The sequence below is a fragment of the Sebastes fasciatus genome, chromosome 16, assembly GCF_043250625.1.
Source record: "Sebastes fasciatus isolate fSebFas1 chromosome 16, fSebFas1.pri, whole genome shotgun sequence".
Classification (NCBI taxonomy): domain Eukaryota; kingdom Metazoa; phylum Chordata; class Actinopteri; order Perciformes; family Sebastidae; genus Sebastes; species Sebastes fasciatus.
The window spans coordinates 18,570,885-18,587,105 of NC_133810.1; the positions used below are offsets into that span (position 1 = coordinate 18,570,885).

Consider the following 16,221-nt stretch of genomic DNA (forward strand, 5'->3'; position numbering starts at 1 on the left):
AGCGTCCCTGCTGTCATCACAGTCTCACAAACAAGTACCGCACAGTATGTCCCCTCCCCAGTTTAGATACTCATTCGTAATATTACATTTGGGATTTTTTGGGGGTATTCTGTATTTTTCTGATCTCGTCCAGACAAAGTCTCATTTCTACATTATGTCTAATGTTTTAAAATTACAAATTTTACATAGCAAAAGAGCTCGCAAAACTGAAATTACTTGAATTATTTGAAGCATAATCACAGTGTATTAACTATAATAAACATGAACCAACATGCCAGTATATATAAACCAAATTCTCTCAGAAATATAGATCTGAATAATAATAATAAAAAAAACCTGATCAAAACAAAGCAATGAACATGCTGATGGAGGTCTACGGGACATTTTAGTGTAGATCTTTCAGAAAACTGTCTCTGTATGCAGCTTGCTTATCACACGTCTCTGACAACTGCAAACAGGGCAGGCCTAGCTCACATGTTAATGCTATTTTCGCAATAAGCCTTTCACTACACAGTCATGTCCTCACAGTATGGAGGAGGTATAGAAAGCAGCTGTTTATTCTGATCCGCTCTGTCGGATTGTCTAGTGTGAAGAAACTAAGATGTGACTATTTCATGAGTAGAAAAGACTCTTGGCATATGAAGTAATATTAGAACAATAAAGTATATTTTGATGATAATATTTGAGTTCCGAAATTAAATTCAAATTTTAAACACAGGACTTTTACTTGTATGTACATTTGCACGTTCACTTACTGTAAGGAAAGCATTTGAAGATTTCTTCTTTTGCATAATTGTCAAGTGAAGGCTCCTGTAATAGGAGTTAAAAAGAGAAATACGTATCAATAGTGTTTGTTCATGCTCTGAAAATATCCCTTAAGGTCTTTAGGAACTTATTAGGTTAAACCTATGAATGCGACTAAAGGCTAGCCAAGGCTTAAACAGGTATAGCTCGACAACGCCACCTTAGGAATCGCAAATATTACTCAGGAAAAATCTGTAGTAAAATCCACCACATGCAATGGGAGAGTGAAAGTCTTAAGTCTGAGCAATAGCATTACAGTAAAGCAAAAGGAAAATAATATTGAGTGAAAAAAATCAGACCATTACAATAGTAATTAAAAAAAGATACTAATAATCAAATGAACAAAATTATATAATATCAAGGCACAACAAAAGCATGCAATAGAAAGATTTATGCATCCTTTTTTTCAAAAGTGAATCTCTCAGCAGTAGAAGGACGCAAGAAAAAGTAGGTAAAAAGGCATTTGAGGGGTGCAGGACCTCCCATATCGCTCAACAGGAGGATGACATGCTGAGACATCCAGTATCATGACTGACCTGCAGCAGGCTGAGGAGCAGCTGGACAACCACCTCTTCTATTGGCAGGAGGACAGGACCTTTGTCCTCAGAGCCAGTGTAACCCAGCAGAGAGACCAGCATGTTGTCTATGTTTGATCTGCAGGGTGGGATGAGATAGATATTGGACAAAATGACCAGGGAGCATTGCATGATGGGAATGTTTGTCATAGTCGCGGTCCTGGCTAAGAAAGACAAGAAGACATATCCATTTCCAACAAGGGCTCTGACAAAGTCCTGCAATTATTCAAATAAAGAACCTGAGCACACTGACACGGCTACACACAAATATTACACAACTCAATTTCAAATTCCTCTAACCCCTTCACCCCTTTAATTTATCACTATTTTCAATAATAAGGCAGTGCTTTCATATTCTATTTCTGTAGATTATTAAAGACAAAACTAGCTTCAACAAAGCCATTAAAGCCTGTTTTGTACCTGTATTGTATGCAGCTGCTTTCAAGGACTGTTAAAATTCTATGGATTTGCATCAGGACCTTGAAATCATTAGAATCCTGGTCACATTTTAGTCCAATGTAGGCTATAAGGAATCCATATAGTTTACATATTGCTGAAGTCAGAATTGCATGGCATTATTAGAGCTGCAAATAGCACTGTTAAACCTGCAGTAGGCAGAATGTTTTCGTCATCATTGGGCAAAAATTCCACAATAACCTTTTAGCATATTGTAATTCAAGTGTTCTGAGAGAAAACTAGATTTCTGAACCTCCTCATGGCTCTGTTTTCAGGCTTTCAAAATTATTTTGCCAATCACAGGTCATTTCAGAGAAGGGCTTTCCTATTTTGCGTTCCTATTGGCTGTGCTCCGGCTGGTGGGCGGTGCTTGGTATTTCTTCAACTGATCTCAACATGGCTGCTGGGTCACAAACTTCCTCATTTTACAGCTAAACAGTACACTACAAGATGTTTCTGAAAATATTTGAGGTGAGAAATAGGCATTAAAGTAACAGAATATTGATTCATATTTAATCAGCGCTGCCTAGTTTGACCGTTTGATCAGAGTTTGTGAGTGATTGATAGCTTCTCAGAGATGGCAAGGCTCCAGCTCCGCTCTGATTGGTTGTTTTCCTTCGGTCTGTGAAATCTTGCAGATGCCATTAGGAGCACCAGAGGACACCAGAGGACACACAGGCACATGATTTTTTTTCAGATTACTTGTTTCATGCACTACTGTCAGGATATAGTGACCGTTTTATAAAAATAACTTTTTTTAATCATATTTGCTCCAATTCTACCCACTGCTGCTTTAACTTAATAATTTGTATTGTTTTCAATAATAAGGCAGTGCTTTCATAATCTATTTCTGTAAAGTATTAAATAGAAAGCTAGATTTAACAAAACCATTAATGCCTGCATATTTTAAACATATGTTTTTCGTTAAAATTCTGGATTTGCATCAGGACCTTGAAATCATTAGATTCCAGGTCACATTTTAGTCCACTGTTTAGCACTGCTAAAATGCAATAGCTATGCAGTTGCAAAGTAACATGGAGCACATATATACATATATAAATGCATATCAGATAATGAAAAGAAAACAGAAAAATGGCATGTAAATCTGTCAGTAGTGTCGACTATTATTTTGAAAACCACCCAACGGAAGTATCTATACAAAACATGCGCCATGCTTTGAGCTTCATCAAGTACACCAAAACAATAACAATAACTTCCTGTTTGTTGATGCTGCCTTCAAAATAAAAGGGATTTAAGGGCTGCTGTGTGTGAATCTCAATAACAAAATAGATACACAGACATCTTTAGATATCTGCTAAATACGGTGCATATTTATGAAAATCTTTTGCAGATTATTTTAGGATGTTATTTGCCAGCTTAAATGAAGCCAAAAATGCAAAAATAGGGTACATTTGACTTCTTCATATCACCGGATATGTTATAAACAAACACGAGTTGATTGGAAGAATATCTTTTACTGAAACATTGTTTTCTCTTAGACATACTTATATATATTTTTGCGCAGTTCAGTGGAAACGCGTTTAGTATGAAATACATCCAGCGGAAGTATCGTGTATTGATGTTGACTTGACACAGACACAGTCCACTCTCTGTTATCATTAGCTGCTGGGCTGATAACCTGGGATAACGCTGGCTTGCGTCAAAGGTAAGATGCTTCAACCAAACCAGTAACTGTTATCTCTAACGTTATATCAGGAGAGGACAGTACTTCACTGAAATAAGGCGTGTTTGGCCTCCACGGCGTACGACTGTTATCTTGATGCTAATGTTGAACTTTTAACAGCACTTTACAGTACTTTACAGTAACTCCACATCCGCATTCGTCAGCTAGCTAACAGCTACCAAGGCCTATGGAAAGGAGGCTGAGACACGCGTCATATCTCCGGGGGGGTATAGCACATGCGCAGTAGAATCTGGCCTGCACTTGAGCCAATTGTATCGCACGGCGCAGCTTGAGTTACACTACGCATGCGCTGTACCCAACACCCCAAGACCCGTGTCCTAGCCTCCTTCCATAGGCCTTGACAACTACATGGAAGCACAGAGAGCTCATCTGGGCACAGCTGCAGCCAGGTCGCGGAACTAATATGAGTTATCACTGTTATAAAAACATGAACAGTAATCGGGAGGAGAAGGAGCTTTCAGCGATATAAAAGGTAGTGTCTTGTCTTTACATGAATAACTGTAATATTATATCTGGTGTTGCTCAGAGCTAGCCAACGTTAGCTTGTCACTGTCAATCCCCCAAAATAACGCCATCATCACACAGTGTTATCCAATAGATAACATGGATATACGACGCTACATAGTGTTCTGTGTTATGGTCACTGTTGTGTTTTATGACCTGGGGAGCGTTGCCTTCCTTTATTATACTGATGTGTTTCATTATGTTGTATTATATCACATTTGTTGTATTTGTTATAGTGTTGAAATTCATGGCCAACAATTTAGATTTTGTTTTATCACTGCAAACTGAATATCTTGCATTTGAACTGTCAGACTAAACAAGTCAATTGTGCTGGATATTTTTCTGCCATTTTTAGACCAATGATTATTCGATCAGTCAATGATATAATTGACAGATTAATTAATAATGAAAATAATTGTTGAATATTTGATAGATTAATACAGAGCTGCGACGAATAATCGATTAGTTGTCAACTATTAAATTAATCGTCAACTATTTTGATAACTGATTAATCAGTTTTGAGTTCCAGCTTCTTAAATATTAATATTTTCTGGGGGTTTTTTACCCCCCAATGACAGTAAATTGAATATATTTGAGTAGTGGACAAAACAAGATGTTATCTTGGGGTTTTGGGAAACACTGATTGACATTTCTCACCATTTTCCGACATTTTATAGACAGAACAACTAATCGATCAATCGAGAAAATAATCAACAATGAAACAGAGAACAATGAAAATAGTCTTTAGTTGCAGCCCTAGTAGTACAAGTGAGGAGAAAGGTGAGGCTCTGCATTGTGATTCTACACTTTGTCAGGGGTAACAGAAAAAGACAGGTGTATACTGGGTGTAAAATGACCATTCAGGAAGCTCTTTCAGTGGTGTGTAACAGAAGAAATGGCTCTGAACACAACAGAAAAGAAAAGAAAAAGGTGGAACTTGAAAACTTAGCTGGTATCGTGGTTTGCTTTCTAAGATAACATCAGGTGCCTTTTGTTGTTGTATGGAAAGTAATGGAGATATATCTTTTTAAAACTAGAACTTGCACTGTAAGGGTGTAGTTTTGCATGAGAAGACCTTATTATGATGCAAATATGTCCATTCATGGCAGTAACATCTTTTCTTTTGAAATCAATCTACAGTTGTCGGAAAATACGTTTTTGGCCTCACCTCCTGAAACTGGATTTTGAAGGTTCGGCGATGGATTTTCACCATTAAGTTCTCCTTACTTCACAGTGGTCATATACTTGACTCACTGTACAGTTCGGCAGCATGTTTCATCGCCATGGGATGACTGGTTAGTGAAACTGTGGCTGTCATTATTTTTGCTGAAATGTCCTTCACAGAGGAAATATCTTAACTAACAGCATCTACAGTTGTCACTTTTAGACAGTCACACAGCCATGGGCTTCTGTTCGCCTGTGTGCAAGATTTTGCGGAGGGGGAAATATTTTGTACTGCTCCTGGTCTCGCTCTCAGTGCTGGCATGGATCGCAACATTTTCAGGCGAAACAGTGAAATCCAGTCAGGTTTCTTCTGCCACACCACAAACTCTTGGCAAAGGAGACAGTCTGAGGGATAAAGTCAACACATGGACAGCGGCACCCGATCACTTAAATACTCCACCACCAAAAGAAGAATGCCTTGAGGAGTCACCATTGCTACGTAAGTATTAGGGGTGTAAGAAATGATTGAAAATATTGAGTATCGTGATATTATGTTTTATGATACTGTATTGATTCCCAAAAAAACTATTGATTTTTAATTATTAGTTTACATGTCGAGCTTAGCTCAGTTAATACTTCATTTAATTTGCAAAGTAGTGCTATAATGTTGGATGTCACAGGGACTGGCATAAATGCAAATGCAGATTCCACTGTTCTGATTACATAAAAAAACATCAACTTATTTTACTCAGACTTTATGCATATGGTGGTGTGTTCTTTATACTATGACAGTTTTCCTAAAATTTTATTTTAAGAAATTGCAATACATCGCCTTGCTTACAGTATTGCAATACATCGCAATATATTGAATCGATATGAATATCACGATACGTATCGTATCGCCAGATTCTTGCCAGTACACAGCCCTAGTAAGTATAGAAACCAAAGTGCAAGTTAAAGAGGTGACAAACTTACTATGTACTGTATATGTTATTTTTGATTTAACTGTGTTTCTCAGAGGTGATTTAAATCTATCTGCTTATGGAGCCCTCTTGCTAAATGATGAGTCATTCCCATTTAGCAATTTGTTGAATGATTCCGTATGTTCTGTACTGACTGCGTGACAGAATCGATGGAAAGAATGGCAGAGTAGTAGTAGTGGTAGTAGTAGTATAACTTAACTGCTATGTAAATAAACCAGTCAAGGTCTGTGCCAATCATTAATCTGTAATGTCATCTTGAACATCAGTGACTAAGCAGAGTGGTTAATTTCTCAAAACTAAACTATTGGTTGATTGTGCTGTGCATTATAGATGGTTTTTTGATTTTGATTTCTAAGCATATGTTTTTTCCAAATTGTCTTTTATGAACCAACAATTTAGGGTTGAACTTCTGCCTTCAGAGAAGAAATAATGCTTTCAAATATCATATATGTAAAACAAAGAAAGTTTAGAATAAATGACATACAGCTATACGAATGATCATATAAACGTTAAAAATAAGTTTATAGTGTGTGAGAAAAGAATCGTTTGTAAAGTGCAACAATAGTCCCCCCCCCCCCCCCCCCCCCCCCTTCTTTAAATAGTTTGAAAATGTGATATTTACTGTTATGAATCACATATAACAGAATGATCACTAAGACCCAGATTTCTGGTTAAATTTGCTAACTTCCGCAGAGGGAGCCATGAAGCTGTCCTTTGAATCCTCTCTGAAACTGAAAGACGTGGAGAGTGACAACAAAGAAGTGACTGAAGGCGAGTACGAGCCCTCAGACTGCACGGCGAGGCAGAGTGTGGCGATCCTCATCCCTCACCGCAGCAGAGAGAGACACCTTCTCTACCTCCTGCATCACCTGCACCCCTTCCTGCAGAGGCAGCAGCTACACTACGCCATTTATGTCATCCAGCAGGTATCCACGCTCCACATCATGCACAGTTTGCAAGTCACACAGTTTTCTTATGAAATCAATGATATCAGGAAACTGCACAAGGTACAAGTTCCTTTTCTCTATGCCTTGTTACCACTGCAGATAGTACCCCCTCAGTCTAGGCGGGATTCTCAGCCGATTGCCATAGCGGTGGCGGATGAAACTGCCGTGACATCATCTTCAACGGGACACTCGCTGAATAGTTTCAACGGCAACCAAACAGAGAAACACCTGCACTTATGCGTAGTGTATGCCGTAGTTTTGCAAACAAATCGCGGGTTTGTGCAGGATGTCCCATGTCGCACTTGTGACGATTCTCTCTGACCAATCAGTGGTCTGAAGTGTTTTATCTCCACCTTATGGTATCGGCTCAGCTCGCTTGGAACCTCGACCGAGGTGGTACCAAGAATGCAGTGGTTGTATTGGTACCATACACAACTCTTGCTAATGGAAATGCAAAAATAATGTTCTAATGTGTAACGAACTGAACTGAACTGGACTGCTTGGTGGAAACGTGCCAAAGGGTCTCACTCGGTGAAAAATAGAGCAGCTTTAAGTGAAGATATGTGAAGAAATATTATCTTAAATAAACTGTATTGCATTACGTTATAGTATTTATTTTTTTTCAAATGACAAAAAATGTCAAGCAGGTAAAACATAAATCTTGCAAGGTAAACAAAATAACTGGCAAGTTGCTCAATATTTTTCTCTAAGTAATTGGAAATCTTTTTCAGCCAGCATTTTTCACATCAGTGCATTATAGAGACATAAAACTTGTAGACTTCAAAGACTCGTTTTTTTCCAACTTTTAGCTTACCCCAATTTCTCCCCGGGGATCAATAAAGTATTTCTGATTCTGACTTCATAAATGCAACAACTCATGTTCAGTGATGCACGAAAACACTGCTGCTGAAAACAAAGGATCTAGTGAGGCAAAACATTTCACGTACCACAGGCAAATCATCTGCAAACAAATAATGTTTTTAGTATTCCAGGAAGAAAGGATCATTATCAGTAACTAGAGAAGTTTATACAAATGTGTTAAAATAGAGACATGCAAATCAGCAGTGCATGAGCACTGCACTGGTTAAATTATTATCTTATAATTTGAATGCGATGTTTAGACATGTGTACAGCCACATATTTATCCAGCATAGATTATTTTCTGCTTTAATAAATTGTATGAAATGCTTTATAATATTTTGGTTCCATACTGATTCAATGTCTGGCTTTCATGGTGGTTGGTTATTTGTAAAAATCAACCAGAATAAAGCACATTAAATTCCTTCAAATTCACTTGCTAAGCAGTCTATTTTCCTATAATAGCCTGAATGTGGGGACGCCACAGCAACAATGAAAGTTATTCAATAACTGGCCCACACAAGTAGCATTAAATCATTTTCTGAACTGCGGCTGTTGTGTAGTTGACCCTGTACTCCAACCCTCCCACCTCCTAAAAATCTTTGTTTTTTTCAACGGATAAAGCACAATGACACATCAGATACAACAGAAGAACACAGACATCTACACAGAACTTTGACCTGTACATGGTCCATAAAAGACAACAGCAGATTGTGATTTTTTTAGTTTTCTTTTTTTGTGTGTTAAAGGCTGGTGATGCAACTTTTAACCGTGCCAAGCTACTCAATGTTGGGTATTTGGAGGCACTGAAGGACTACAGTTGGGAGTGCTTCATCTTCCATGATGTGGACCTGGTTCCTGAAAATGATCACAATTTATACGTCTGTGACAAGCAGCCCAAACACTTGGTGGTGGGCCGGAACGCCACAGGATACAAGTAAGTATACGACTAAGAGCAAATTTCCTGCCAGTCATGCGTCAGCAGTTAAGCTTTATATTACCCATGTGAATAGACAACACAATATTAACAGATGGCTCATCTCCTCAGGGCTGATATTATCTTGAAAGCCCTAACATAATGTATAAACAAAGACCTGTAATTTTTCTTCATATTCTTCCACACTCAGACTGCGTTACAAAGGCTACTTTGGAGGAGTCACAGCTATGACCAAAGACCAGTTCCTTCAAGTGAATGGATTCTCAAACACGTACTGGGGTTGGGGCGGAGAAGATGATGACCTTCGCATCAGGTGAGACCGAAACAAGTGAAAACAGTATTAAATGTTTCTTATGATCACATATATTCCTTCATTGGTTCACTGCTACATGTGGGTCTGCTGTCTCGCGCAGGGTCGAGCTGCAGAAAATGAAGATTGTGCGGCCGCCCGCTGACATAGCTCGCTACACCATGGTGTTTCACAAACGAGACAGCGGCAATGAAATAAACAAAGACAGGTAAGTAAATATAGAGACGGGGAAAATGTGTTATGTTTGATTCAGTGCATTATTGGTCAATTAAATGTATGCATCCTGATTTGTGGGGTTCTGGATAAATATGTGGCTGTACACATGTAGAAATACCGCATTCAAATTACAAGATAATAATTTACCAGTGCTGATGCACTGTTGATTTGCATGTCTCTATTTTAACACAGTTGTATAACCTTCGGCCCTCTAGTTACAGACAGTGATCCTTTCTTCTTGGTGTACTAAGAACATTATTTGTTTACTGATGATTTGGCTTTGGCATGTGAAAATGTTTTGATCACTAGTTTCTTTGTTTTCAGCATGGGGGAATCTCTTGTTGGGTCTCTAAATTAGAGTACGGTCTAGACCTGCTCTCTATGAAAAGCGTCTTGAGATAAAATCTGTTACGATTTGACGCTATATAAAAATAAATTGAATTGAATTTGTGCTGCAAATTTAACCTATTCAATTATTATTATTTTTGCATCCCAGGATGAAGTTGTTAGGACGAACACCGCTGGTGTGGAGGAAGGACGGACTCAACAGCTGCTCATATAAGACTATGTCGGTAGAGAGGCAGCCTCTTTATGTGAATGTTACTGTGGACATTGGTAAGCCACAGAGTTGAGATTTTAAATGGGAAGCTGTGCTGTGACCAAAAATTTTTTTTTTAATATGTTTAGTTCCACTGAGTGCGGAAAGGCTACTATGTGTGTGTACAAGACACCACATTAAGCACACAAAATGCACATTTTTTTGATTAGTTTACATATTAGAATAATGTCCCGCTGGGAACTACATCTTTGCACATTTTTGCATATCATGCTGCTTTAATTTCTTCATATTTTTACCAGCCTGCAAAAAAATTATTGGCTTTGGTCAAATGGAGAAGTCGGTGCCATCCAGCTGCCAGACTTCGATTAATTCATACATATGCCTCATTAGTTGCCTACATAATACAGTACAGCATAAAACATGCGGGTATTTTGTGTTTAAAAACCTGCAACACATGCAAAATGTGTATTTTGTGTGCTTCTGTGGCTGCATTGACTTTTTCTGAAGCCCCTACGGACACAGGCGTTGTCACTTATTTTGCCTAATTCTACGTCTTCTCAGGACTGTCTGGGAGGCACAGACTGATTCATCAATATCTCCCGTTTGTTGCTCCTGTTAGGGCAGGGTCTTTGATATCTCTTCGTGTACCTGGCATGTAGTGACGTCCCATATTTCCCAGAAGGCTAATCATATAGCAGATAACTGAGAACACCCGTTTGTAGGTGTGCAGAGCCTTTTAAGATGAAGTTAATGTTTAGGTTTTTTTCAAGGCTGCTTGGACTCTTCAAGGCAATGAGATGTTTGACTCATAGCTTGTTTTATTGGCACTGACATTCACATCGCAAACTGTAGAAGATATTATGACGTTAAAGGGATCGGTTCATAAGAGTAATGTGCATGAAAGCTACAATAATTGATTTTTTAGCACTAGATTGCAGACAAACTAAGAGCCATGATATACTATTAGCTTATCAGTTTATAGCAAACTAATGCCTACGATAGCTAATTTTTTTAGACACTGATCAACTAAAAATAATCTTTAATATCCAAATAAAAATAAATTCTGAATTATATATATAATATATTTATTATTTATAAAACACAAAATAATGACTGTGTAAGGACACTGTTTTTAGGTTAAATGCATCTATATCTGCGGGGTCCAACTGATGGTTAGTCAGTTCTCTGGCAAACACATTAACAAGACTACCACAGACATAAAGCCGACAATACAAAGGAACTGCTGTTTCTGGTGTTTTGTTGACGGAAGACAATGTGAACATATGAATGAAATCCTAGTAATCTGAATAATAGTAGATATCCGAGGTCTTCCTCATCTAATACTTGCTGGTAATATTACTGTCATATAGAAGGTTCATAAAGTTTTGCATCAGATGAACCTTGTGTGCAGAAGAAGGAAAAGGGACCACTGAAGAGCAATAATAATATATAGAGGGCTGATCATTTCAAATGATATCCAATTGAAATATGTTATTGTGAAAATTTATAATATACTGGTCAACTAGAAGGTTAAAAATAACTAAACATATCGCTGCTCTAGAATCAACCTACATTATTATTAGTAAAAAAAAAAAAATGCTTGTGTTTCCTTCAGGTTTGGAAATTAATGTTTTTGTCAGCCACTCAATAAATTTCCACTGTTTTTTTGGCTGGTGAATGAAGCAAATCTAGCAGCCACTTGTATATTTTAACAGCATTTGGCTGGTGCTAATTTCCAACCCTGGTTGCCTTGTGCCAGCTGGCTTTATTTTCAGAACTTAATAACCTTGACCACCTTTGGATGACCAATGTTTATGTCTTAAAAAGTAGTTTTGTGAGCCATAATGATGATATGATTTCTTACTGCACGTTTTTTTTTAATCTATATAAGGCCTTATATGCTTGATTTTTAAGCAGGAGTTAATGGGTGGTGGATTCTTATTTATTACCTTTACATTTATTAAATGATAATTGTAGTCTTGAGGCCGATCAATATAACTTTTTATCGTATGTGAAGAAATTTCAGTCTAGAAAAATCATATGTTTTGGATCATTGCATGCTGCTTAGAAATAGTCTGATAAACTCATATCAAATTTGATAAATAAATGATTTTGTTTCTTACTTTCAATTATATGTTGAAGGTATTGTAGCTGCTTGTATGTTACAATATGTTTTGTCTTTATTTATCCGACCAGCAAATCCTACATATTTCAAGACTGAGCAATATTACTAACTGTAGTGACAAATATGTTTACAGTTTACTTGAGCCACTCCTTTTTATGTATTCATATTCATAACTGTTAGAGTTTCATAATAACCACAGGTTGCTCTATATTTCACACTGTTGATGAACTCAACAATTCTTCATAAATCTACAGTAGACTGTAGCTGTTTAGAAGCTCTTGAATGAGAGTTCCGTTGTTCGAGATATACATTTTAAAAATGTCCGTTAAGTTCGTGGTCGTATCTCAAACATGAATGAATGTTTTAGGGTTGTTTTTCTACTGTGGGTTGAAAACTTTTACATGTAAACATATTGTTAAACTACAACTTCTCAATAAGATTTTGTAACATGATCACGACCAAGAAAATTGTTGTAATAATGTAGCATCAAACATTTGACTGACATTTTTTTATTTGAATTTGTGCTTTATATGAATCATTGTATGAAATTCAAAGTGATGCCATAATAATTCTTTGAGAATTTCATTTAGAGGATTCATTTTGAATGTTTGTATGTTGATTTTGGGTTGATTTGTCATGTTTTGCTTGTGTTGATGGGAGAAACCCAGATTATTATGCATTTCACCTCTAATATAATTTTCTGTTTAGAACACATATATAATAAATAGTATTTTTCCTATGAATTGTCTTATGGTTTTTATGTGTTCCGGGGAAAGACTCTACGGTTTGGTTTATCCGATAAGATATGCACTTGAATATAGCAGTGTATATATTCCTTCCTATGGATGGTTTCAGGATAAAACAAACCCCCTCTAAAAAGCTTCTCCCAGGTTATTTGCAATACCATGAATAATTTGCTGTATTACTAATATTTCATGGAATTTATGTTACTGTATGATGGTAGTATATTGCATATAACGGGCAGCAAGATTGCAACAGCTTGCAGTACATATATCTGACCAGTAGGGGGCCTTGAGAGCACAAAATCCACTATTGGAAAAACATCTTGAGTGAGGTCTCTTGTCCTTGTTAACTACGGAAACACTGCTTTTATTGCCAGGCAATTTGCACAGCAGTAGCCTTAATTTATGATGGTAACAAAATAACAACCCATTTACATCTTGTTTGGTTGAAATGTGGGAGGTGTCACACTAGCACACAAGCGTGGACCATAGATGTAAACTAAAGAAAGCAGATTTTTAAATCCATAAATGACAAATCAGACATTTCTTTTTCCTGATTTAACTGTTGTTTGACCTCAAGAAGACAACAAAAGATTGAATAAATAGTGAGTTACTAAAATATTATATTCTCCAGGGGTAGACATTACTGGTGAATAAGTCTTCCCCAGTTGATTACTTACATTAAAACAATAATTTTTTGTAATACAAGTTTTCTGAAATGTTAAAATAGGCAAATTATGCATTATCTAATGTTAACGTTTGATGAATTTAGGAGAAATCTACAGACCCAAATAGACAAAGTGTAGTAAAATAGACACCTAAATGTGTGTTTTGGATGTTTTCTTTCCACTACTCTGAAAGAAGACATGTTATCACCCCGATACCCACAATAGACCATTTTTTGTCTTTTTTAGGTGGGTAAAGGGGGTCTACAGATAGCAGGTCAACAGTAGATGTCACATAGAAGTGGTGAACATCATCTGAAAGCTGGGAACCTGAAGATTAATTTGAGATGCAGCACTCTGTGTCAATGTTCTAGTCATAAATTAGAAATAAACATGAATTAAATAATTAATTGAAATAAATTGTAAAAGTGTATAAGGGTTTAGAACAATATGATCAAAGTTTATGATGGTCATCCCCATGCTCTATTATGTCTCATAAGTTGTTGCAGCAATTTTGGTGTTGATACCATTTGTTACAGATTTGGTGCTAAATTAAAAAAAATTTAACCAATCGAGAATTGATAAAAAATTATGAATATTATACTAATATTTAGGAACACCATAGAAAAAGCCATGCTGTGATTTGGTATCAAAAACTTTTGACATTTGGATATTTCTGCAAGAATTGCATTTTCTTTTGCCGATAGGAAGGCGAGCACTTATGTTCTGAAAACTGCTCAGAAACCCCCTTATTGTCAATCTACCTAGAAAAGCCATCCATCCTATGAATGCTCTAGGTCTCTAGTTTGTGGCTGTAAAGTTTCATGAGGCTGTGATTATCCTAGAGGTCACCACAGGTCATTTTATACAGTGAGCTCAAGTTTCAAAAATGGCTACTATGGTGACTAACATCAGCACAATGCAACTGGGCTCACTGGATCCACAAGAGTCTCCGCTTTACAGTGATACCCAATTTATGTAATTCCAAGACCATTTAGGGACCCCAGTATGCAGAAATATTCAAATACACCATTTTAGTATAGGTGTAAATAACACATTTATACTGCATTCAAAAAACTGCATGTTTTTTTACCAAAAACTGCATGTGATTATCATAAAGTGACCATGTCTGTAAAGGGGAGACTCGTGGTACCCCTTGGAACCTATTTCCAGTCACATATCTTGAAGTCAGAGGTCAAGGGACCCCTTTGAAAATGACCATGCCAGTTTTTTCATCGCCAAAATTTAACATAACTTTGGAGCATTATTTAGCCTCCGAGCAGACATGCTAGCATGACATCGTTGGCACCAATGGATTCCTTAGGTTTTCATATGATACCTTTACCTTCACTCTAGCTCTAAAACTGAGCCTGCTACAGCCTCTGAAAGACAGTAAAGTCGGTCGGGATCGCAAAAATGCCCAAAATCTCAAATTAGACCAGTGCATGAAAAATTGATGTTTTTGCCTGTAGTGTCTCGCCTTATATGAATGCACAAATTATGTATGCTGCCAGTTGTAATGCAATTGTAAAACGGCTTGAATTAAGTTGAACGCTCTATATTACTTAGACAATCAAATCAGCTGCTCACATTCCCCTAAAAAGCAGATTAATCCCTCCATGACACATGGAGTGTGAATACAGACTATGGCATCCCAAACATGAATTTGCTAGCGCCAAACCCCGACTATACTGTTGACGGAGACCGTAATCCCTTTTACAATTTCATTTTTTCTCTTCAAATCAACAACATTTTATATAAATTATAAAGAATATGTTGTGATTTCTGCTCTCTGGCATTTAGCAGCAAATGCCACAACATTGCATCCCTCTGAGGATATATACTAAAAGTAAGAACAAGAATAACCCCTTATTATTCAGATACAATGAAATGTCTTCTCAGCATAGATTTTTTTTAACCAGTGCAAAGAAAGAGCGGGGTGTCCGAGGCTTTGTATGGACAGAATGATGTCATCTCCTCTTCCTATGGTGCAGAAAGAAAGCTTTGTCTTGTTGAGGCCAAGCCTGGTCATCTAGCTCACATGTGACATTCACAAAACACTTTTAGCACAAAAATATCAACTCTGCAAGTCAGAACACTATGATCCACTCTACAAAGTAGTCTATTCAGATATGTTAAAATGCCAGTGGTTCCTATGATATGTACTGTATTGTTCATGCTTGTAAATATAGTAACACTTGTACTAGAGTAGAATGTGTAAGTGTAAGAATTCCCCAGTGGGATGTTCATGCCGTTATTTGCAAAAGTGAGGAAAGCAATAATTTATGGAAAAGGCCTGCCTCTGTGCTTTAGATTGAATATAAACTTCTTGGATGAATTCACACGTTCTTCAAAGATTTAAGTATTGGATGGAAACTAAGCTAAGTAGGTAAGACCATGTCAAATTATTTCATTGCAGTATTTTAGGTAGGACTGAACAATTTTGAAAACATATCTAGTTGTGATTATTTTGACTGATATTGCAATTGCAATATTAGAAGGAGTGATAAGTTTTACATCATTATTCTCATTTTCATTGAAAAACATGATGACAGTGATTATGGTGTGATTTTTTGGGGGGATCTGTACCAGACAAAGATGTTTTCTTGAGTATGTAGAATATTATGTGTAGGCCAGGACATCTCTGTAGCACGATACTATTTAATTTAA

General features: G+C 37.0%; 2 protein-coding genes across 5 annotated transcripts in view; one reads left to right on the forward strand and one right to left on the reverse strand.

The window, feature by feature from the left end:
• Window positions 1-16,221, reverse strand: part of kif20a (kinesin family member 20A) — a 119,795-nt gene that overhangs the window by 30,626 nt on the left and 72,948 nt on the right. For 2 of the 3 annotated variants that reach the window (XM_074611699.1, XM_074611698.1), the window contains one exon: window positions 1,341-1,458. In XM_074611699.1, the coding sequence (XP_074467800.1) occupies window positions 1,341-1,442 (102 nt within the window). In that variant the 5' untranslated portion in view covers window positions 1,443-1,458. Of the gene's footprint in view, window positions 1-1,340; window positions 1,459-16,221 lie in introns of those variants that run through there. The other variant, XM_074611702.1, reaches the window with a different exon arrangement.
• On the forward strand, window positions 3,416-11,440 carry b4galt4 (UDP-Gal:betaGlcNAc beta 1,4- galactosyltransferase, polypeptide 4). Of its 2 annotated transcripts, none has more exons than XM_074610238.1 (7): window positions 3,416-3,501; window positions 5,185-5,707; window positions 6,885-7,117; window positions 8,746-8,933; window positions 9,124-9,246; window positions 9,347-9,451; window positions 9,956-11,440. In XM_074610238.1, exons 2-7 carry the CDS (start codon window positions 5,446-5,448, stop codon window positions 10,089-10,091), a joined length of 1,047 nt encoding a protein of 348 aa, XP_074466339.1. In that variant the 5' UTR covers window positions 3,416-3,501; window positions 5,185-5,445; the 3' UTR covers window positions 10,092-11,440. The 2 variants fall into 2 exon arrangements, with proteins under 2 accessions (XP_074466339.1, XP_074466341.1); XM_074610240.1 differs by lacking the exon at window positions 3,416-3,501 and adding an exon at window positions 3,872-4,012.

Excerpts from the sequence above, each read along its gene's own strand:
- b4galt4 (XM_074610238.1), top strand. The coding sequence starts at position 5,446 with ATGGGCTTCTGTTCGCCTGTGTGCAAGATTTTGCGGAGGGGGAAATAT. Across the intron at positions 9,247-9,346 it reads GATGATGACCTTCGCATCAG|GGTCGAGCTGCAGAAAATGA; the intron begins GTGAGACCGAAA and ends TGTCTCGCGCAG. Across the intron at positions 9,452-9,955 it reads AATGAAATAAACAAAGACAG|GATGAAGTTGTTAGGACGAA; the intron begins GTAAGTAAATAT and ends TTTGCATCCCAG.